Source organism: Polypterus senegalus, chromosome 8, assembly GCF_016835505.1.
Source record: "Polypterus senegalus isolate Bchr_013 chromosome 8, ASM1683550v1, whole genome shotgun sequence".
Lineage (NCBI taxonomy): Eukaryota > Metazoa > Chordata > Cladistia > Polypteriformes > Polypteridae > Polypterus > Polypterus senegalus.
The window spans coordinates 139,214,982-139,239,793 of NC_053161.1; the positions used below are offsets into that span (position 1 = coordinate 139,214,982).

The following is a 24,812-nucleotide window of genomic DNA, read 5'->3' on the forward strand; positions in this document are numbered from 1 at the left end:
TCCTACATTCTGGGGTCAGTGTCAATAACTATGAGTGGTTGTTCAAGCACATTAACACTTTCTTATTTTTAAACAATCCGGTGTTGCTTTGGACTGTGATCCTGCTGAAAAGTAAACTTTTATCCTAGTCTGTCCTGCACTATATAATAAGGATATGCATTTTCTCCTTCAAATAGGTGAGACTTTGCAGTACAATAAGTATTTTACTGGTAAAGGCTGTGCTTTGAATTTACCATTCTGATCATGGGAAGCAGTAAAACAAATACTGGATGATTCTTAGTATAAATACAATGTTTATCAAGCTTTATAGTGTCCTGTTAATTAAGCAGCCTGAGTGAAAATGAGCAAGGGCATTTTGAAATTTGAACTGCCTTTCCTAGAGGTATTTTATTTTTTTAATTATCCATTGCCTTAACAGGTTAATTTCACATACCAGTTTCTCCGCAAGAAATTCTACATATTCAGCCAGTTCATGTATGATGAACACATCAAGTCAAGGTTAATTAAAGACATTCGCTTCTTTCGTGAAATGAAGGACCAAATTGACCAAAAGGTATGACAAGCATTACAGGCCACTGAGTGTTTGCTTTAATTCAGTATTTTTTGCTGATTTCTTCTTAAGATGATATCTTGGTAACATATAGTGTTACTGTACATTTTAATGTTTTAGACTATAGTTTTGATTTCAAGTAGTGATAGTGGTACAGAGTGGTAAAATCAAGAAGTAAAGAAAGTTGGTTGTTCATATTGATGGCAGTATGATGTAGTGGTTAAGGCTTTGGTCTCAAATCATGGTACTGAAACTATGTGACCATTAGGAGGTCAATTTGCCTGCCAATGCTCCTACTGGTAAAACAAAGTGGGGGACTACTAGTGTGTATATGTATGTGTGTGAACTTGAACCCCGGACACCAATTGTCCCAAAGCACACATGTTTTATTTTCTTTTCCTTTAAACAGCACTCGGAGCACCAACCACCAACAATGCTCACAGACCTTACTTTGACTTTTTTCTTTCTTTTCTGCCGTCTTCACTCCTCTCTTGCAAGCTCTGTCCTCCGCCTTCCGACTCCGGATAGACTAATGGAGTGAGGCAGCCCCTTTTATAGTGCACCTGGAAGTTCTCCAGGTGCTTCCGGATTTAACCTCCGGCAGCACTTCTGGGTGTGGTGGTAGCGCTGCCCATGAATCCAGCTCCTCTTCAGGCAGCACTTCCCGTTGTGGTGTAAGTGCTGCAGATATTGCTTCCGGAGCTGTTCAGGTGCCCCCTGGCTGTGGCCACGGACCCCAACAGGTTTGAGCTCCAGAGCCCTGAGCCTGTGGCCCCGATGCAACCCAGGGGTGCTGTTCTCTCATGTCCTAGGATATAAATTGCCCTCCTCCTGGTTCTCTGCTCCTCCAGGTCTTCCTGTAGGGCACAATCCCCAGCCATCCCATATACTGTATATATATATATATTTATATATTTATATATATATGTGTATATGTGTATATATATATATATATATATATATATATATATATATATATATATATATGTATATATATATATATATATGTATATATATATATATATATATATATGTATATATATATATATATATATATATATATATATATATATATATATATAGTGAACGCTGGCCCCGGCACAGACAGACGGACAACATTTTCTCACCCATCACACTGTTTATTTACACTATGTACAATAATCATGAAAGTCACGTGCACTCACAACCCCAGTGCCTCCAGCACTGATTCCCCCAAGTCCAGGGCCCACAGTTCTGTGCCTTGCTTCCTGGCCGCCTCCTATCCTCGCTCTCCAGCTCAGTCCGCTTCCTCCCGACTTCCACCAATGACTGGAGGGAGGCGGCCCCTTAAATAAGGCTCCCGGATGAGCCCCAGGTGTTCCGTCCTTAGCCACGCCCCAGCGTGGCGGAAGTGTCGGCTGTCTTCCCCGGCACTTCCTGGTGTGGCGGAAGTGCCGGGCTCCGGGATAATTAGGCACCGGCGCCGCCTGGCGGTGGCCACGGGTCCCTACAGGGCTGGGCTTCGAAGCCCTGTACCCGAGGCCCCCTGCCTAACCAGGACGGACGCCCCACTCTGTCTGGAGGAGGCACTCGCCCTCCTCCGGTCCTCAAGCGTCCCGGCGGGCTCCAGCCCGACCGGCAACCGCACGGGATAAACCGGCATCGGGGCGCCGCCTGGCGGTGACCACGGGCCCCTACAGGGAAGGGCTTCCATGCCCTCAACCCGTGGCCCCCATCCTAACCAGGACGGACGCCCCCTCGCGGTCTGGAGGAGGCACAAGCCCTATATATATGTGTGTATATATATATATATATGTGGTAATATACAGAACCATAATTAGAAAAAAGTCTCTGTCCAAATATTTATGGGCATACATACATGCATGTATGTATGTAGATATACCGTATGTATGTATGTATGTATGTATGTATGTATGTATGTATGTATAAAAACGAAATAATACCCATACAGATGTGTAATGTGATACTCTACTGTGTATGTCTAAAGTGCCTCATACTATTTGCTATTGGGCAAATTGTAAAGTAAAAAATATATAAATAATAAATAAATGGAAGTGTGTGCCAGCAGATCACATAAAAAACTGATTGGAAGGAACAGTTGTCACTAAAGTGTATGCTGTGACATAGTGTGACCTGCCAATAAATACCAAATGCTGTGTAAAACCTTGAAAACTTTATTTAGACTTTTAACTTGTTTTAGCATTCATATGGAAGTTAATCTGTTTTATGCTAAATTATGTACTTTCAAGGGCACAAGTGTACATGTTGCACAATCATTTAAATCAGTGAATGAGTTGTCCTGTTCATCTGGTTTTTACATGCAGTAGTTACACAAGTCTTTTGTAACCAGCACTATGATGCATAACTCAGTGCTATGCATCTTCTCCACATCCACTATTTGAAATCACTTCAGGTTTCAAACCAATGTCCATATTTGATTTGTAATATTTGATGATTATGTTACATTAACAGTTACCATCTTTATTTGAAAGTATGCAACGGTTGTTTTATTTTTTTCTGATCTGCATACATATCAGTAGCCTTTCACAACATTTTAGTGAAATTATAATTTTATAGTTGCTCTGTAAGCAATTCTGTTTTGTTGTGAAAACTGAATATGAGCCTTAATTGTATGTGTAAAATTCATATAAAAGTTAAAAATTTTATGTGTAAATTTCTTGCAAAAGAAATGTAATGCATGAAGAATAATTAAACTACACTTTTCTTTTAAGACATTTGCCACTTGTATTTTCACTGATTGTCTTAAGTTAAATAGCAAGGTAAGATACGTATGTGAATAATCCAGTATTTTATGCATGGTTTTGTTAAATTACGTTTTTTCAGTATCCATTTGAAAGAGCTGAGAAATTTAACCGTGGAATTCGCAAGCTTGGAATCACACCTGATGGACAGAGCTATCTTGACCAGTTTCGGCAGCTCATCAGCCAAATAGGTATGGCCTGCCTTTCTAACTATAGTCTGTTATATGTGGTGCATGTCTTTTTTTTATCAGTGTCCATAGATTTTCATTGATTCAACATTTTATGAAGAGAATAGACTAAAATTTAACATTAAAAAGATAAATCCTTCTGAATTTACCTTATTGATTTCTTTTCAAAATATGATAGATTCTTTAAAAGTAATGGGCATACATTATACTGTAATCTTGGCCAGATTCACTGAATAAAGCACAGCTGCTTTTTATATTACTATAATTTTGATGGCTTGTCATGTTAATGGGTCACGGTGAATTATCCTGCATTTGGCAAATCTACCATTATGTTACAATGAAGTGAATTACTCTTAAACAATTCTGTGGTAAGGTATAGGCAGCCATTTATACAGTGTTGCTGGTAGCCTAGGATAGCTAGACTGCTGCACTGTGTAATGAGTGACTGCACTGCCAGATCTAAATACTAATGTGGCAAATTACTCACATACTGAAGTGACTTTAGCTGTAGGTGGAAGCCCCATTTTACTTATGGTGTGGTGCAGTAGTCTTTTAGCCAGTGAAAGCGCTGTAAAGAAGCTGTCTGTTACGGTCCTGCCTTTGTCCAGTCTGATAGCAGTCATGGGACTTCATATCTTTGACTGCCAGTACAACAAATAATTCGGAGCAGGCATTAACCACAGTACTAACTGTGGTCATCGCTGCCCTTGTGAAAAGAATGGTAATAAACGCCATCAGCTCAGAGATGGAGAAGCAAGTTCGTTATACCACTTGAATGTGACTGAGAGAATAAAACTGAATAATAAATGAAGAAAAGCTCTAACTTTTACAAGTAGCAGAAATTTACACCACTGGGTGTTAGACTCAAATGAAATGTATGCTTTTATTATATTATAATAATAATAGCAGCTCACTACTCAAAACGCGGAGCGCCGGAACCCAAACCGGCAAACTTTTCATTATAAGACAGCAGTTCTTACCTCTGCATCATCCTAGAATGCGTATTAATTTTCTGTCAATTGAGATTTGAGTTTGGGTTTGTAACTCATTGACGGCAATATGTAAATTGAATGAATTTTTTTTTTTTTTTTACTTTGGTTATATTCTTGAATAAAAGCACACATTTGTTTGAATTTTAAACTAAAGCCTTCACACATTATTAACTTCACAAAATTATTAGTATAACATCATTTTCTTTTATCCTGCATTTACCAAAATCTTTGTAGACAATGGAACACACCTGCAATGCATGTTTTCCAAACTAGCAGAATACCTGCGCTTCGCAGCGGAGAAGTAGTGTATTAAAGAAGTTATGAAAAAGAAAAGGAAAAATTTTAAAACTAACGTAACATGATTGTTAATGTAATTGGTTTGTCATTGATATGAGTGTTGTTCTCTATATATATAGCCAAATACCCGTGCTTGGCAGCGGAGAAGTAAAAAGAAAAGGAAACATTTTAATAATAACGTAACATGATTGACAATAACTATATATATATATATATATATATATATATATATATATATATATATATATAAATATATATACACATACATACATACATGTGTACATATATACACACACACATATACTATGGGGTGCTAAACAGGCAAATACATTGATTTTGTGAATATATAAAGTCGTCCGAATATATAAAGTCAAAACTTGAATATATAAAGTCAGTGTCAGTATACATAAAGTCAAAACTTTTTTCTGAATATATAAAGTCAGTGCTGGAATATATAAAGTCAGCGTCAGAATATATAAAGCACTGACTTTATATATTCCGACACTGACTTTATATATTTAAGTTTTGACTTTATATATTTGGGAATGACTTTATATATTTAAGTTTTGACTTTATTTATTCTGACAGTGACTTTATATAATCAAGTTTGACTTTATATATTCGGAATGACTTTATATATAAAACTTTTGACTTTATATAGTTAAATTTAGTCATCATTGCATAACTTTTTCTTTACCATAGAAATTTAAAGACTAAATTCAACTTCCATTCTTAACAAAGATATTTCTGGCGACTAAATAGAACCTACTTATATCCAAATTTGAGCTATTGAGCCGTTGCCTGCCTGAATAAGTCACCCTCGCGCTCTTACTTTTTACCGCTCATTTAATCATGGCTAGTGGCGGAAAAATTATAAAATGGAAGGAGGATTACACTGAGTATGGCTTTACCAAAACAATTATTGATGGCAAATCGATTATTCATAAAGCTTCAATTGGTGATCTGTTTTTCTGTGTTAACCTCATATTTTTTCATACTTCTTCTCAAACCAAGGGTGTGCAAGGGTAAAATAAATCAGGAAGCGCTGATCAATGTAATCGGTGTACCAGGAAATCATGCATTGACAGAAGTTCCCCTTGTATTGCAAAGTGTGATTAAATGCGTGATTTTTTTAATGCGTTATGGAGCATATGCATCGAAGCTTCTCAGCTGTGCTTGTGCTAAGAAAAGGAAACATTTTAAAAATAACGTAACACAATTGTCAATGTAACCTTTTGTAAGTAGTGCCTGGAGGATTCAGTGTGGAGAAACTGTAGAGACAGCGTGTATTAACTTGTGGATTTTTCTGTGAGTATTTGGTGGCAGCATCACAAAGTCACTTCTGTAAGACTGCGTTAGCTGCGGAGCTCAGCTCAGAGCGAAATGAGTTGAATGGGATGGGAGATGATGACGTGACTCCCCACCCGCCTTAACTGTCAATCCCCCACAAACACAGTCTCTCGGAATTTGCATAAGCACAGCCCTTCACCTGCAATTTTAACTTAGTTACAAAGTGATCAAAACTCGTTTATATCCTGCTTCCTCTCAAACTTGTATCTCGCATTACCCATGGGCATGACAAACGCCAGCGGCAGCCTGTCTATGAACTTAATTTAAACTTTAGGTTTACACCTTGCTTTGTTTCCGAAGTAGCAGCACTCATGAATATGGTTGTATATGTCACTCGCTCGCTTCTTATTGTTTCGCTGCCTTCTCAATTATATAATGCATGTTTTCTTAAGCGCTTTTGGAGCTCTTCCTGGTTTTCTACGCACTGCGTTGACAGTCAGTTCACGTGATTACGTGGTAGGCGTGATGATGTCACACGAAACTCCGCCCCCCACGGCTTTCGAGCTCAACTCCATTACAGTAAATGGAGAAAAATAGCTTCCAGTTATGACCATTACACGTAGAATTTCGAAATGAAACCTGCCCAACTTTTGTAAGGAAGCTGTAAGGAATGAGCCTGCCAAATTTCAGCCTTCTACCCACACGGGAACTTGGAGAATTAGTAGTGAGTGAGTGAGTGAGTGAGTCAGTCAGTCAGTCAGTGAGGGCTTTGCCTTTTATTAGTATAGATAAAGATTTACTGTATTATTTACCCTATGCAACTCCAGGCACCTCACATGCAGATAAGGAGCCTTGAGCTGGGAGAACTTTTTGCCCATGTTGAGCTCTGTTAAGGCAGGGGATGGGATAGCAGGCTGCTTGCTGTTTTTGTGCTGATCGACACATTTATAAAACAAAAGTCACTTATGGAGAGATGCAAAGGAATTTGAGGTGGCCCGGGATTACAAGTTTTTGCGTAGGCTTCAAGGATTCTAGTGTTAAGCAGGTTTATGAATGTTATGTTTTCCATTTAGAAGATTTATTTATTTATGAAAGTACTAGGGGGCTTTGCCTCCTGCTCGCTTTGCTTACTTACTCCTGGGCCGGCGCTACACGCAAGCCACTTTACGGTTCTGCCGCTCACATATGATGATGCGGATGTACAAGTTAAACAGATTGTTATTTTCATGGGAATTCTTACATATGCATAATAGAACTAACTATTTTACATTAAAGCGAGTAATTAACCATATTAAAAAATAAAATGTAATAATTTGAAAGTAAAGTATGTTTCATGTTGCGTTCGAGTTTTTCATTGCATGATTTCGTTATATGATTTCATTCTGTTTGGCTTTGAAATTAACACGCAAATATTTTTTTTTTAAACTTACACTTTTACTGTAAAACTTTAATAAAAACAATTTTTTTATTTAAATTTTCATCAATAACGTTACGAATTTTGATTCTATGTTTGGACTTGCATCATGACAATGCAACGTATAACTGCCCGTGTGAGAATTTCGTTTCTTTCTCGCTAATAAATAAACAGACTTTTTCGAATGTTTATCTCTGTGAGTTGAAAATGGGAAACCGTTAATGTTTTAATATGAATGGCATATCAAGATCTCCTTTATTGTCTAATGTTATCCAAGGAAGATGTACTACATAGGGAATCCATTCCCGGGAATTAGGGAATCCCACATGTCATTCCTGGGAATCCTGGGCTCCCAGGGATGACACAGTGCACGGGCATCTCACATGTGAACGGTTTTAGAACGACCAACACTTATTTTTAATAAAACTACTGCAATATGTTGACACCAATAAAAGACTAACTTTATCTACAAGCAGTTCATGTTGTCATATAAGTACTATCTAGTTCAGGGGTGCCCACACTTTTCCTGCTTACGAGCTACTATTAAAATGACCAGGTCGAAATTATCTACCTACATTAAAAATGCTATATATATATATATATATATATATATATATACACTCACCTAAAGGATTATTAGGAACACCTGTTCAATTTCTCATTAATGAAATTATCTAATCAACCAATCACATGGAGTTGCTTTTAGGGGTGTGGTCCTGGTCAAGACAATCTCCTGAACTCCAAACTAAATGTCAGAATGGGAAAGAAAGGTGATTTAAGCAATTTTGAGCGTGGCATGGTTGTTGGTGCCGGACGGGCCGGTCTGAGTATTTCACAATCTGCTCAGTTACTGGGATTTTCACGCACAACCATTTCTAGGGTTTACAAAGAATGGTGTGAAAAGGGAAAAACATCCAGTATGCGGCAGTCCTGTGGGCGAAAATGCCTTGTTGATGCTAGAGGTCAGAGAAGAATGGGCCAACTGATTCAAGCTGATAGAAGAGCAACTTTGACTGAAATAACCACTCGTTACAACCGAGGTATGCAGCAAAGCATTTGTGAAGCCACAACACGCACAACCTTGAGGCGGATGGGCTACAACAGCAGAAGACCCCACCGGGTACCACTCATCTCCACTACAAATAGGAAAAATAGGCTACAATTTGCACGAGCTCACCAAAATTGGACAGTTGAAGACTGGAAAATTGTTGTCTGGTCTGATGAGTCTCGATTTCTGTTGAGACATTCAAATGGTAGAGTCAGAATTTGGAGTATACAGAATGAGAATATGGATCCATCATGCCTTGTTACCACTGTGCAGGCTGGTGGTGGTGTTTAAATGCCACGGGCTACCTAAGCATTGTTTCTGACCATGTCCATCCCTTCATGACCACCATGTACCCATCCTCTAATGGCTACTTCCAGCGGGATAATGCACCATGTCACAAAGCTCGAATCGTTTCAAATTGGTTTCTTGAACATGACAATGAGTTCACTGTACTAAAATGGCCCCCGCAGTCACCAGATCTCAACCCAGTAGAGCATCTTTGGGATGTGGTGGAACGGGAGCTTCGTACCCTGGATGTGCATCCCACAAATCTCCATCAACTGCAAGATGCTATCCTATCGATATGGGCCAACATTTCTAAAGAATGCTTTCAGCACCTCGTTGAATCAATGCCATGTAGAATTACGGCAGTTCTGAAGGCGAAAGGGGGTCAAACACCGTATTAGTATGGTGTTCCTAATAATCCTTTAGGCGAGTGTGTGTGTATATATATATATATATATATATATATATATATATATATATATATATATATATATATATATATATATATGTGTGTGTGTGTATATATGTGTGTGTATATATATGTGTGTGTATATATATATATATATATATATATATATATATATATGTGTATGTATATATATATGTATACAGTAATCCCTCGCTATATCACGCTTCAACTTTCTCGGCTTCACTCTATCGCGGATTTTATATGAAAGCATAACTAAATATATAACGCGCATTTTCCGCTGCTTCGCGGGTTCTGCGGACAATGTGTCTTTTTACTTCCTGTACATGCTTCCTCAGTTGGTTTGCCCAGTTGATTTCATACAAGGGACGCTATTGGTGGATGACTGAGAAGCTAACCAATCAGAGCACGCAGTTAAGTTCCTGCTTGCTGAATGCAGTGTTAACCAGGAAGTCTCGTCTCGCTCATTCAGCATCAACGTGTTTCGCTGTGTAAAGAGTTGTGCTCTTTTGTGTTTATCTTTGTGCCTAGTCAAGCCCTTCATTATGGCTCCAAAACGATCTGCTCCTGCTTCAGGGGCCGTGCCCAAGCACAAACGGAAGATGTTAACAATTGCCGAAAAGGTAAACGTTTTGGATTTGTTGAAGGCTACGATTCTTTTTATTTAAAAAGTAGGAAAGGAATATAAGATCTACGGCCGCAGTGTCCTTTTAACCAGGGTGCAAAACAAGTTGTAAGTGGATGTAATAAGGCAGCAGTCTGAATGGAATCTGCTTTAGGGATTTGGATTGAAGACTGCCAGAAGAAGAACAACAACGGCAGTGCTACACAATCGCCTGAAGTGGCTCCTTTAAGGGCTGTAACGCTCTCCTTTGTTGTGCAGTAAAATTAAACTCATTGTTATCAGACAAGTCATCGTGTCATTGTTGGTGAGTAACCATAATTAATTTTCTACTTACAGTACTTAGTACATGTACGTACGTTTAGTGTCACTGTACACACATTTACTGTATACTATTTTTCTTGCATTGTATGTATTTATTGCTGGTGGCCTGTCTATCGTAATGGCTGTAACATATGTGATATCGGAGACACTCAATATCTTTAAAATAATATTTAGGTTTTACTGTATATAAACAGTGTGTTTATATACATAATTTCAATAAATCTTACCTAATATCTAAGAGAATACAAAGGGATTATACTGTATAACTCTGCGGGGAATATTTATAAACAGTGTGGGAGAGTTTATAAGGGCTTAAAATATATAAAAATAACCATACAAACATATGGTTTCTACATTGCGGATTTTCACCTATCCCGGGGGGGTCTGGAATGCAAGCCCCGCAATCGAGGAGGGATTACTGTATATATATATGTATATGTATATATATATATATGTATATATATATATGTATATATATATATATGTATATATATATATATGTATATATATATATATATGTATATATATATATATGTATATATATATATATATGTATATATGTATATATATATATATATATGTATGTATATGTATATATGTATGTATATATGTATATATATGTATATATATGTATATATATATATGTATATATATATATATGTATATATATATGTATATATATATGTATATATATATATATATATATATATATATATATGTGTATGTATGTATGTATGTATGTATTTGTTTTTTTACTGTCAAATAATGCAAAGAGTACACGACACATGTTTCGCCCTAATTCTGGGCTCATCAGGCATACACACTCACTGCACCCCCTCTCGTGGTTCGGACGTCAGCGTCGAAGCCTCTTTACATTGCGCCACGGCGTGTGGTTACTTTATTTGACAGCATGTAGATTGGGGTAATTACATTCATGGCATTCATAGTCTGAATCACAGTCTGATTGTGTGGGTGTTACCTACCAGGTAATGCTTGTGGTTGGTCTGCAAGTCAGCAAACATCTGCCACGATGCCCTCTTCAGTTGCGAGAAGCAGATCATAGAATGTTGCATAGTTTTACTATCAAATAATGCAAAGAGTATGCGACTCGTGTTTCGCCCTAATTCTGGGCTCATCAGGCATACACACTCACTGCACCCCCTCTCGTGATTCGGACGTCAGCGTCGAAGCCTCTTTACATTGCGCCACAGCGTGTGGTTAGTTTATTTGACAGCATGTAGATTGGGGTAATTACATTCATGGCATTCATAGTCTGAATCACAGTCTGATTGTGTGGGTGTTACCTACCAGGTAATGCTTGTGGTTGGTCTGCAAGTCGGCAAACATCTGCCACGATGCCCTCTTCAGTTGCGAGAAGCAGATCATAGAATGTTGCATAGTTTTACTATCAAATAATGCAAAGAGTATGCGACTCGTGTTTCGCCCTAATTTTGGGCTCATCAGGCATACACACTCACTGCAACCCCTCTCTGTGATCGAACCTCGGACGTCCACGTCAGAGGCGAAGCCACAGCGTGTGGTTCGTTTATTTGACAGCATGTAGATCGGGGTAATTTTACATTCATGCATTCATAGTCTGAATCACAATCTGATTGTATGGGTACATGTAGGATGACCAGTGTGTTAGAAGAAAAGATATCTCAGACTAGCCGCACTGTATGTCAATCAAGTGGCAAATATCATAGGGAGTATATATTATAGACTAACATTTTAAAAAAATTTTTGAATGCAGCGCGATCTAACTGATCAGATACTGATACACATGTTCTAAACAATGCCAGCGCTTGCCATTGCTCTGAAACACCGCCATTTCAACTTTTACTGATGCATCCAGTTTCTTGGCATCATTCTGTGATGGCAAGTTTCTTGGCACAGATAATACGGATGCAACAGACTGATGCATTGCAATTTCAAGTTGCTGTTCAAAGCTGTTGTCTGACAGACATCAATGAAGTCTGCTCCGTCCCGGCATTCGTGAGCTGCAGAGAGCAGACTCCTCCCAGTCCACTGTGCTCAGTCTTAGTGGGAGCCGGGAGACTGACGACTGCTGCTGGTCTGTTGTTGACTGAAATCTGCAACACACTACACCGTGGGCCAGCAAACCGTGCCACTTAATTATTTTCAACTATAACTCTGTTATTTCTTGATCGATCTTTACATTTTTACACGCTATATATGCAAGCTTGGCTGTTCCCAGTTTCCGGGAATGGATTTCCTAGTACTACATTACCTTTCTTGAATACATCCTTCTTTGAACAGTAATTTGGGCGGTGGAAGACCGGACAGTGTTAACAGTTGTAGTTATTCTTCAGAATATTTTAAGTTGATGTTTTCATCTTCCGCACAGTCACCACCAATTGTTTCAGCATAGTCTATTGATTTGCCATGTAACTGATCAACAATTTTAGAGTTAATTCATTTGACTTCATCATTTCTCTGTGCTAGGAATGCCCATGTACTCATTTCTTCTGTTGATATCCCTTTGGGATGAAATTCATCAATAAGATTTGGACATAATACATCTTCTTTAATTGGGAACTTAAAGTGAGGAAAACATAAATAGAGCAGGAAATGTGTCTTTCGTAAGCATTCACATGAATGAGATGTGAGTGGATCATGTGCATGTTTGAATATAGTTGAGAGGAAGGGTGTGACTTGAAAAAAATCTCATGGCCAAAGTCTCGTGTCGCCGGACTTGAAATTATCTCTTTCAAAAAGTCTTGTCTCAGGATTTCCTTTTACAATAGAGAGATTACATATCCTGACTTTCTTTTTCTCTGTGCAGGAAATGCTATGGGTTATGTGCGGATGATACGTTCTGGAGGTTTACACTGTTGCAGCAATGCCATAAGGTGTGTTAAATTTCATGAAGTTTGACTGTCTTTTGTAGAAATAAATATACAATTTAAAGTCCTCTAAAAATGCAATACAGATCACAAATAAGTGTTAATTTTCATATATTTTATAATCTGTATTATCTACACGATCAACAGTAGGAATTATTCTAACCTTTTTTTTTTTTTTTTTTTTTTTTTTGGACTGGTCCCCTTCAGATTTTTTTTCTAATCATAATACTGACCTCCACTTGGCCTTAGCCTTGACTGACCTTTCACTGATTACATCTTTTAACCATTTAGTTTTCTGATTTCTATAAAGTACCAATGAGTTTTGGTCTGGGGGGGTGTAACACGTCATTTTGGGAGCCCTGAATTTAGTCTTCTTAGAGTTAACAGAGCAGGTGACTCCTTGGTACTCTCATGCCAACTTTTTACATTGAGCTCCATAATCCACCAGAAAATGGCCATTTCTGAATTGCAAATTTGGTCAGTGACACTGACCATTGGCACCTGCCAGCAGGTGAACAGCTTGTTTTGTTTTTAAGGGTAGAGCAAAGTAGATTTGTGATTGGATTTGTGTGTATAAATACTGCCTTTCTACACAATTAATCCTCTAACACACCTTGCAGGACTTACTAGAAGGCAGTGGTCTTCTTTTGGACACTGTGCCACCAGGCTACCTCCAAGATCCTCTTCAAAATCTTTATCCATTCCAGGTTAACACAAAATGTGCTGTCATACAACGAGTTAAGGAACTCTGGAATGTGACTGATGGAGTCTGCTCAAACATTTTCTAGTGATTTGGGAAACAATGCTGAGCCCCATGTTGTGACTGTGGCCACAGATGACCCCACATTCCCACAATTGTTTTGTTAAATAAGCTTAATAATATTGCTGATAACAAAGAACCTACCCTCTAAGCCTTGACACCATCTTTGGGCAATTAAAGATGCAGGATTTTGATGAGATGCTCCTTTTCAGCTGTGGACAGCTTCGGCTCAGGGTTGCGCAATAAACCTTGAGACATGCTAAGACCTTCTTTATCTTCATCATCTTTGACCTGTATCTGGCCCAGTTTCGGATGTCATTGCATGGGAGTTTAGGAAAGCTTTTATAAGAAGTGGTGATTCAGGGTGAAGTCTCTAGGTAGGTATAAAATTGGCACAAACACAGGAACCAAAGGGTAATGGTGAAGTTAACTTTTTCAGAATGAAATGGACAAGGTCAGGTCAGGGAGCATGCACTGGTACAGCATTTTCTGCACCACACAACAAAACAGCTCAAGATCCTGGTTGGCAACCCCCCAGACGGACATGTGGTCTAGTTCCTCCAGGGAAATCGCTCACTTCAGTTGGACCATACACTGAGACAATAGGCTTTGATCTGAGTCTCATAATATGCTTGTTGAAAGGAGTGACATTGGACACCATCCACACAGCAACAGCTAATCCCTGAGTATGACTGCCATCAGAGCGATCAGACCAATTAACGGTGTATCCACCTACAGGGATCTGACCAGTTCCAGGTCTGTGCACTTCAGAGAGTGCCACCGCTGAAATGTTAAGTTTACAAAGCCCCTCCAACAACAGAGGAAGATGATTTTCATGCTGGAGAGATAAGACGTTCCACATGCCTACCCGGATGGGCTGCCTCAAATTATGGCCCGAGTGTTGCCTTGCAGTAGGTGATGCCTCAGCACCACACCTGTTCCGATCCCCAGGCCTGACACCATTGGCTTTCTAGCGGTTTTGACCCTTCTGGGGATGAAGCTCCTGAGGATTTTCCCCCATCCCCTTCATATTACAAGCAGCCTTCCTATGGGCAGCTGCAGCAGACCTACTCCCAAGGAGAGCAGAAAGGAGTCCTGTCTGTTGTTTTGGAGCTGTGTAAAGTTTTTACAGAGGCCAGAGTGTCAGTCCTGCCACCAACCCTCCTAGATTTCCCCGCAAGTTGGAGACAAGAATATAATCAATTGTGAACATTGCCCTGGACACAGACAGGCGGTCACGCTCATGTCACCAAACACACGTTTATTTTTGATCTCTATTTTACAAAAGTCCATGCTCACCAGCCCCAATACCCCTCAGTCCAGGCCAACACAATGCCCTCTCTCTTCTTGTTTCTTCAGGCCGCCTCCTGCCTTCTCCAGACCTTGTCCAATCTTCCACCTGACTCTTGTCCCTTCTGCAGGGAGGCAGCCCCTTTAAATAAGCACCCGGATGTGTTCCAGGTGTGTTCCCAGCAATCTCCCACCGACACGCCCCAGTGTGGCAGAAGTGCCGGCTGTCTCCTTGAAAGCATTCCGGGTGTCCCCGTTTTCTCTTCCCCCCAGCACTTCCGGGTGTGTCGGAAGTGCTGAGGTCTAGGGTCTTCCTGGTATTGGGGTCCCCCTGGCAGTAACCCCGGGTCCCTACAGTGTCGAGTTTCCCAGCTCTTTACCCGAGGCCTCCAGGGCGATCACCCTCTCGAGGTCTGGAGGAGGCACCAGCCCTCCTCCTGTCTTCTCGGGCGTCCCGGCTGGGTACCACCTCCATCCGGTTGTGACACAATAAGCTGGTTACATTTGCAGAAGATAGTGTGGAAGGGCAGATAATGTAGAATCAGAGTAGTTGTTACAGAGGTATATTTATGACATAGAGGCTTAGACAGATTTGTGGTTGATGAAATTTAATTTAAGTAAATATAAGGTGTTACACATAGTTTGTTGAAATGTTAAATTTAAAGTATACAAATGAAGGGACTAAAACTTGAAAGTACACATTATGAGATGGATCTAGGAGTCATAATGGACTTATCACTATCTACATCCAGGCAGTGTGCAGAAGTGATCAATAAACTAATAAAAGTTTATGTTATATACCATGACGTGTGGTGTATCTGTTAAGGGAGGTTATGCTTAATTTTATATAATGCACTAGTGAGACCTCACTTGGAGTGTTGTATTCAGTTTTGGTCTCCATATTACAAAAAAGATGTAGCAGTAGAAGAAAAAGTTCAGAGAAGAGCGACTATGCTGATTCCAGGATTATGAGTTATGAGGAGCGATTGAAGGAACTGAACCTTTTCAATTATAGCAAGAGATTAAGAGGAGACATGCTCAGAGTGTTTAAATTTATGAAAAATATTAGTACAGTGAATTTAGGTTGTTACATTAAAATGGGTTCAACAAAAATATGGAGACACAGTAGTTAAGGACAGATTTGACACAAATTACATCATGCCTGAAGAAAGGGCCTGAGTTGCCTCGAAAGCTTGCATATTGTAATCTTTCTAGTTAGCCAATAAAAGGTGTCATTTTGCTTGACTTCTCACTACACAAATGTTAGAAAGTTTTTCTTTGATCAGAAAAACTTAGACCCATGCAATAAATTATCGAGTTTTACGGTGGAGAGTAGGACTTTTAAGTACCTTCAAATCCAGACTTGGAAGTTAGTCTGGACAATCTAGGTGAATACGATGGGTGAGTTTCTGTGGGTGAATGGCTTGTTCTTGTCACAATTTTCTAATAAGTAATTATATCATCAAGGACAATCTGATTTATCTTAAAATGTGCACATTCTGGTGTGGTGGCATCCTCCTGGACCTGAACATCAGCTTCTCAAATTAAAACCACATCGGGATGTTCCTAGTACTACCGTAACTGTTTTTTTTCTTTACAAATTAATACAATGCCAAATTATGTCATTAATATGAAGTATGGTTTTGTTTCGTCTTTTGATATGTTCAGTCATTTCATATCTCATTTCCTCAGTTAAAAGAAACTAAGCATCAGTTACTCGAAAGAAAATACTCAAGTACAAAGTTCTGAACTTGTTCTGCAGGTTGAGCTAGAACTTGTACCCAAAAGATTAACACATTTTATAGAACAGCTGGGCAGTTTTCTTTGAGTGAACTTTAATTTTCATTTAGAGTTCGTATAATATGTCCATACCTAATGGTGTACTAGAAGGTGATCGGAGGTTCCTCCAGCTTAGCAAGACTAGGCAGTTAGCTATGAATGTGACATGGGCCAATGCATTCAAACATTTTTGAGTAGGGATGTTTCATCATGAGACAGTTCCACAAAGTGATTCAAAGGCCTCTAATAGATAAGGAATAATGAATATCAAAATGTAATTGAAGTAATGCAGAAACATATAGTCAAAAAAGAGACTGGTGTTTGGTTATACCTCTCATAGGTAGCATGTTTTTTGGACTTTGAACTTAGTTTGAGTTAAGTTTGAGCTTAATAGAGTTCTTTATGTTGCACACCTTAAAATTATATTAGTCCATGCCTGATAAAAAGAATTTAGGAAGAGTTTATCCCTTGAAGAATGTCTTAATGGCATATGAATAAGTGATTGTGTAACTTTTGATGTGATTTTTTTTAGATGATTTATTCTCTCTTGATAACAATAGCTGTATAGTTGTTAAAGGTGTGGATTATGAATTTCTAAAGCTTGTGAGGTTTATGCTTTCCCAGTCCTCCCGAAACGTTTACTATTTTCTTTTTTACATTTTTACATATATTATATTTGTCTTGTATCCAGAGACTGCAGTTTTAAAATAATTTAGTATATTTTGTTTGCTACTCTTTACTAGGTTTGTGCCAGACCTTGAAGACATTGTAAACTTTGAAGAGCTAGTGAAGGAGGAAGGCCTGTCTGAGGAGACTCAAAAAGCATCCAGGTATGACAGCATCAGATAGGATACATCTTTAAATACTTTTACAGAATATTTTCCATATATTTGAATGGCATGGTTTTAAACCAATACACATCAATAAAAAATATGGAGACACATTTGTTGTATCAACTGTTTAATTTCTTTCATTATAATTTTATTGTGATGTAATTTTAAAAGAGTGGACTGTTCTCTTGTTTGCAGTAAATGAAAAGAAAGTAAAAATACACTGTGGGGAACACACAAGAGTGTCATAAAAACTCATGAAATCTCAACAGTAGCTTAGTTACAGTGAATAGATTGTAAAAGCTTTCTAATCTTGAGGAAGTGATCAAAAATGGAAAACTTTCTTTCCCAACAAAACTAATGCTTCTTGACACAAAATGCTGCCCTTTGCATAGCTAGCACCTTAGTAGTTTGAAATCAGTGACAGAGTAGGAAATTCTTCCTCTGATTTCTAACATGAAAACTAAAAATGGTCAGTTAGAGTAAAATCAGTTTAATTTGTTACTAACTTGCTTACGTTGCTTTAATTCACCTATCATGGTTTATTAATGCATATTATTGGCTGCTATTGTCCTAGAGTCCTCCAAAAAAGCATTTTTATTAAAGCTTTAGTTAATTAATCCATGTTTTAAGCTGACTCTAGGGGGCAGATAGCCCACCTGACATTGGGAACCTCTAGGTCTCTGGTTATAGGTGGTTATAGGGTTAGATAAAGGCTAGGGTGAATTCACCGCTACGGTGGGCTGGCGCCCTGCCTGGGGTTTGTTTCCTGCCTTGCACCCTGTGTTGGCTGGGATTGGCTCCAGCAGACCCCCATGACCCTGTAGTTAGGATATAGCGGGTTGGATAATGGGTGCAATCCTGGTTCTTAATAGGATACTATTACTGATACTATTCTGATACTATGATGCCCACTTTGCCAATAATGATTACAGACTTGGCAGTCACAATTCTAATGATGCATCAGATGCAGAAGTGATATTTTGTACATTCCTTCTCAGCATTTGGAGTGTGAATATACTCCGATTCATTTGCTGGAATCAAGAAACAGGAAGGGGCAGTTGCAGGGTAATGGCAAGAGATGGGCTTCTTGTGTAGCCCATTTCCTGCTGTGAAAAACACAGTAATGTGCATAATAGTGTATTTTGGCACAACAATGTGTAAAAAAAATATGCAACATGTTATTTTTTTAAACTAAGTGCTCCACTCATCCATAGTGATATAAATAAAAGCCTTAGAATACACCTGAATTTACTGGTGCGCTGTGGATTACCATTGTTACACAGCTGTGGAAATTATTTGGGTTAACACAGTAGTGTGTGTTTATGGGTTTTGAAAGCCATTTTACTTGCTTTCTGCCCCCAAAAAACCTTTGTAATGAGTTTTGTGTTTCATGATTGCAAAATTACCTGTAAATCAAATTTTAGTGTTGTTTGTTCCACTCAACAGTGAGTCATCTCTTCACCCTCATTCTTTGACGCCCTTTACAACATAATGTTTCGGCTCCAGCTTCTAAAACAATTCAAAAATAATGGAATAATTTGAAAAAGAGGGGGGTTGACAAAAATCGTTCATTGACCATTTTTTAGTTCAGTGATTCTCATTTATTTCTCTCTGATTTAAAAGTGTGTATCTGTATCCTAACCAGTTTGTCTAGTTCAGAAAGGGCAGGGTCTGTCCTTTCAGCACTGGGCACAAGATGCAAGCCAACTCTGAACTTTGACAGTCCATGGTGAAGCACATTCATAATCAAATCCATGTTACCTCACACAGGACAAATTCAAATTCACCATTCAACCTGTCTTGCATTTGTTGGGATGTGGGGCGACACTGGGAAATAAAAGTGAAAACTACACGCATGCTGTTCTCAGCCAAGGATTCAAAATAAAAGACCTGAAACTATGAAGAAGTAGCACTAACCACTGTGTTTTCCTGAGTTAGAGGCATCTATCTATCTATAAAGAAAATAAAGAGAAACCCACACTGTACATTCAAAATCCTATAACTGCACAACATACTGTACATATGATTATAGTGTTGAATAATTTGTTAGTGTTTTGTCTCCTTCTCCAAATAAACAGTTGTAAATATTACTTTGTACATTACCATTAGATTAAAGGTGTCTTCTTTTTGTTAGTTTAATTCAGTTTTTCTCTTTGCATTTTATAGGCATTTCTTTAAATTTTGCTCCTTTGGCTAAATATGTGAATTTCTGATTTTTGTGCTTTAGCATTCTAGATTCTGTTCTGAGTGACCTGACTAGCAATTCTGCAGAAGGGACGGAGTACTTCAAAATGCTAGTCGATGTGTTTGCACCGGAGTTCCGCAGTTCAAAAAACATGCACCTCCGCAATTTCTACATGATTGTTCCTCCGTTGGTAAGAATGCATTCAGGGGAGTGTATGAGAAAATGTTGTCAAGGCTTCAGATTATTGATTTTGTCCACCTATTGCCATTTATATTTATTTTTTTTTATATCCTGGATGTTTTACTTCATAAATCTCATACTTATGAAACATTTTAAACAGCATATTTTCATTGTTCTTTTCAAAGCATTCAGTGAGCTAAAGTAGCCAGGCATTAATTTTGTATTTATAATAGTTTCTCAGTTCAGTGAGTGTTTGAAAAAACAGTCAATCTGGGATTCTACTGGTGTACTGTAATTAATTTTATTTTTTTATTACAGTGTAATAGATAGATTTATTATGTATCATCAGTTAATGTTTGTTTTATGTAGTGCCATCTATCACAAGGAGCTTTACAAGGAGTATTGCTCAGGCAATGGTATAGGCATGTCTAGCGTTACCCTGGCAACAATGTAGATGTGCCTTCTCGTTGCCTCATAATAGTGTCTTGTAAGAAATAGGCAGTGAACTTGAAACAGAAAAACCAAAACTGATTCTGGTGAATCCAAAAGTGACGCTTGCGTCATTCGCATATGTGCAGTGTGTGGTTCATGTTGTTGTTGTTATTATTATTATTATTATTATTATTATTATTATTTATGTCATTATTATGCATTCTACACTTCTAACTTTGTACTTTTAGTGTTTAGCATGGGTAAGTAATTTTAAGCTCTGTTCTGTATATCTGCTAGTGTGGCTTGTCTGGTGTGGATTTTCTCTTTCTCTGTCATTGAAACTGTAGTTGGGATTTAAAAAAGGAAAAAAAGAAAGAAAAAAAGTACAACCAAATTTTGGGGAAGGACAAAATCCAAGGTCCTCCCCTGATCAAATGAGCGAAGTGTCCAAATTTTGGTAGAGGTTGGTTCAAGGGTGTGGATTTGTTTACGAGACACACACACACTATATATATATATATACACACACACACACATACACACACACTCTGATTTTAAGCTTTGTATATTAGATACAAAAGAGGTGCCTGACAGATTTGATAGATAAAGCAACAGTACAGGATAAATTGATCACTTGTCCACATTAGTATGGTACTGATAGCAGTATCTTGGTGTATAGCAGAGATTGGACTGTTTTTTTTTAATGTTGTAAGTGAAAGGACAATTATTAACAAAGCAAGATGGCTAAATAAAAGTGTCTGTGTATGAATATCATATCAAAGAAAATCTTGTTAATAGACCTTGTAGCAGGTCTCTAAACAGCAGAAGTCACAAAACATACAGACTGTTAGTTAGGAATTACAGATCCACAGGTTTATATGTTGTTGTAATGTCTTTCAAAAACATATGTACTGGTGGGTTATAGAGTGAATGTAATCTTTAACAGGAGCTGTGTCTTTACTCATATCCTCGCATGGTGGTTCTGAACTTAAGCTGTTACTTATTTTTGGGCTGATTGGATGGAGAATTTTACGTTCCATGCACAGCACCTAAATGGATTTACAAGCCAGTATTGTGACTGTGATTTTGTACATTCAAATTACAAAGTATCCATTGCTTTCTAAACCTCCAAGGTAGCTGTGATGTCTTGATTTTAGGTAAAACCCAGCCCAGCAATGTAAATACCTACCAGGGCTAAGATTACGTGTTATACCAGCACTGGAAAAGTAATGAAAAATGCAAATTTTAAAATGGCACGATACCTGCATTTTAGGATTTTTGGCACCAGAAGTAAATGTCCGCTGTTCTGTCACCCCCTTCCCTCAACACTCACTATAGCAGTTGTGAAAAAACATCCAATTCATAGAGTGATGCGATCTGGCCCTCATGAGGGCTATCGGATGGGATGCGATGCATAGTGCTCCAAAACACTAACCAGCACTCAGGCTGAAGTTGTTCTACTGTATCAGCATAGGTTTCTTTACAACTTGACAGAACACAGTTTAAATGTGGATCACAGACTCTTTCTTCCAGTCTTTCAAAGCTGATTTCTCACTGTACTGAAATGTTAAACACTGACATACCTTATTTGTCTATTCAAAGGATTATGTTCTTTTAATACTAGCAAATATGTTTTCTTCTCTTTAGACTGTCAACTTTGTAGAGCATTCCATTGGTTGCAAAGAGAAGTTGAATAAGAAAAATAAGGTTGGCGCAGCCTTCACTGATGACGGCTTTGCCATGGGTGAGCTTTCAGTCACATTCTTTCTGCTTTTCTGATAGTTGATTACTTCTTGCTTGTTAGGATTTGTGTTATCAGCTTATGTTGATACAGTATGTGTTTCTGGTAGTAAATATGTGTTAGTTTATAAAAAAATATGGTCAATTCAATTCACATGAAAATAAAAATCATGAATGACTAATATGGACAGTATTGGTCATTTTTGGCCTTAAAGTACACTTCATACAGAATACAAGTACAGTAGCCTTCGGGTAACCACCTTTTTCGGTCATTACCATTGGGATGGCTTTGCAGGTCATTTGAAATAAGAACCAATCATCGTGTCACTAGCTCTTCCCTTCAACATGCTTTGACTGTCCCATTTTAGGACATTCACTTTTTTGTGCTTCAGCCATTCCCAAGGTTCCTTACACCTTATGTTTGGGGTCCTTTTACTTAAACTGCTTGAAACTGTTTCTCTTTTTGACTATCCATTGTTCATTATAATTTAATCAGATGCCCAGTCCATGTTGATGAACAGCAGCCCCACAACACATAATGAGCTACCATCACCATGCTTCACTGTAGGGTGGGTGTTATTGGAGGTGTGGTCAAAAAACTGTTTCTTGGTTCATCTAAGAACAAAATCTTTTGTCTGTTTTGTTTATTATATAGCTGTCTTAATGTAACCTTTGCTTATTCTTAATATGTAACTGTTATTAGCATTTATTTGAATGCTTTGTGAAATTTTAAATGTTAAACTCATTGTCAAACTTGTATTCCCAAATTTGGACTGTATTTCTTACTTTTTTATTGACTGTCATTGCAGAATTAAAAACAACAGAAATGACCATATTTAAAAATCTAACCGTAGATGATGTATCTAAAATGCAAACGGTAATGCATTTTTATATTTCCAGACTCTGCTAAGGTATATTTTGTTGGGTTTTTTTTTTGGCTCCAGGTGTTGCTTACATTTTAAAGCTTCTAGATCAGTACCAAGAGTTTGATTCCTTGCACTGGTTCCAGGCTGTTCGTGAGAAGTATTTAAAAGAGAAGAAAGCTGTCGTCAAGGAACAGAATGTCCAGTCCAGTAATCCGGATGAGAAGCTTTTGCAGACCATGAATTTGACACAAAAGAGACTTGAAAACTATTTAGAGGTACTAACCGTGATTTATGCAATTAAATAAACTTAAAAGTGTAGCACACTTCCAAGAAAGACAGCTGAGAAAATGTAGCACCACAATGAGGGAATACTGTTCATACCAGATGTAAACTTTACTAAAAAATTTATAGAGTTCAGAGCAATTTCTTGTCTAAAAAGAAACATTAAACTTAAAATTTGTTGTGCATTTATATGGTTGGTGATATCTAGTTGTGTTGCTTCTAGATGGTTTTCATTGATATAAGAAAATATGTTATTTTCTTTGTTTATATCAATTTCTGGCATAAAAGAGATTATGCAAGGAAAGTAAGGAAATAATTCTATTACTCTTCATACAAGGTATGTTTAATAGTTTGTCTCTGTACACATGAGCACACTTTGAGTGTTTCTAGCAACCTACTTTAAAAAAAAAAAACATTATCAACTGTAAATAGGCGTACAATGAGCGATAGATAGATACTTTATTAATCCCAAGGGGAAATTCACATACCCCATACATACATACATACACACACACACACACACATATATATATATATATATATATATATATATATATATATATATATATATATATATATATACACACACACAGGTAGTCCCCAGGTTACAGACATCCGACCTACGACGCATGCTCCTCACTAACTGCTGGAGGGGAGTGATTTCGCTGCTCGCGCAGTGTAGTGTCCCTAGGGCAGCTCCCCGTGGCAAGCGAGCGGTGACCCGTGGTCCATAGTCACCGGGGCCACAGCTATCGCTTGTGTGCAGGACGGAGGCTTAATGGGCCGGTTCGCTGTCCGCCCACTATGCCACTGCAGCTACTGCTCCTGACTAGATGCAGGCTGGATGGAGCGGTGGGGGGCATTTCAATGCCCGCCCACTACACACAGCTGCCAGTTTTCGGTGGGTGGCTGGTAATGCTGCAAGCAGTGACCTGGTTGTGGCTGAATGGAGGCCATTGAGGGTGAACAGGGTGGTGGGGGGTAGCATTGTAGTGTGCTTCAAGTGGCTGCCTGTTGATTGGGGCCAGTGGTGGGCAATTCACTACACGCCTTTGGCCGCACTGTGCTCGTTCTCGGTGGGCGGACGCAGGCATCATACTGTGGTGAAGGTGACTGTGAGGTGGGCTGGTGATGAACCGCCTGTCAATGCCCTCATTCATTCTCAATAGCAAGCCTGCTTGTACTGTTACGCACATAGTAGGAAGTTGTCTCTTTTCAGTACATCAGACGTGTTGATGACGGGTGCCTTCCTGCTGCGATAGCGTGTACAGTGCTGTACAGAAGAGCTCATCTTAACCTTTTGTCTTCACCCTTCAAGAATATCTCTGAAACACAGATCTGATGCAAGTGTTGGTGATACAGTAAAGAAGAGAAAAACCATCACCATTGAAAATAAAGT

General features: G+C 38.4%; 1 protein-coding gene across 1 annotated transcript in view; it reads left to right on the top strand.

Annotated features, from left to right (window-relative positions):
* washc4 (WASH complex subunit 4) overlaps positions 1-24,812 on the top strand; it is a 101,553-nt gene that overhangs the window by 72,052 nt on the left and 4,689 nt on the right. The window contains exons 25-31 of the mRNA XM_039761826.1: positions 419-553; positions 3,395-3,503; positions 13,006-13,072; positions 17,639-17,725; positions 19,956-20,103; positions 22,173-22,269; positions 23,210-23,406. Of these exons, the coding sequence (XP_039617760.1) occupies positions 419-553; positions 3,395-3,503; positions 13,006-13,072; positions 17,639-17,725; positions 19,956-20,103; positions 22,173-22,269; positions 23,210-23,406 (840 nt within the window). The remainder of the gene's footprint in view (positions 1-418; positions 554-3,394; positions 3,504-13,005; positions 13,073-17,638; positions 17,726-19,955; positions 20,104-22,172; positions 22,270-23,209; positions 23,407-24,812) is intronic.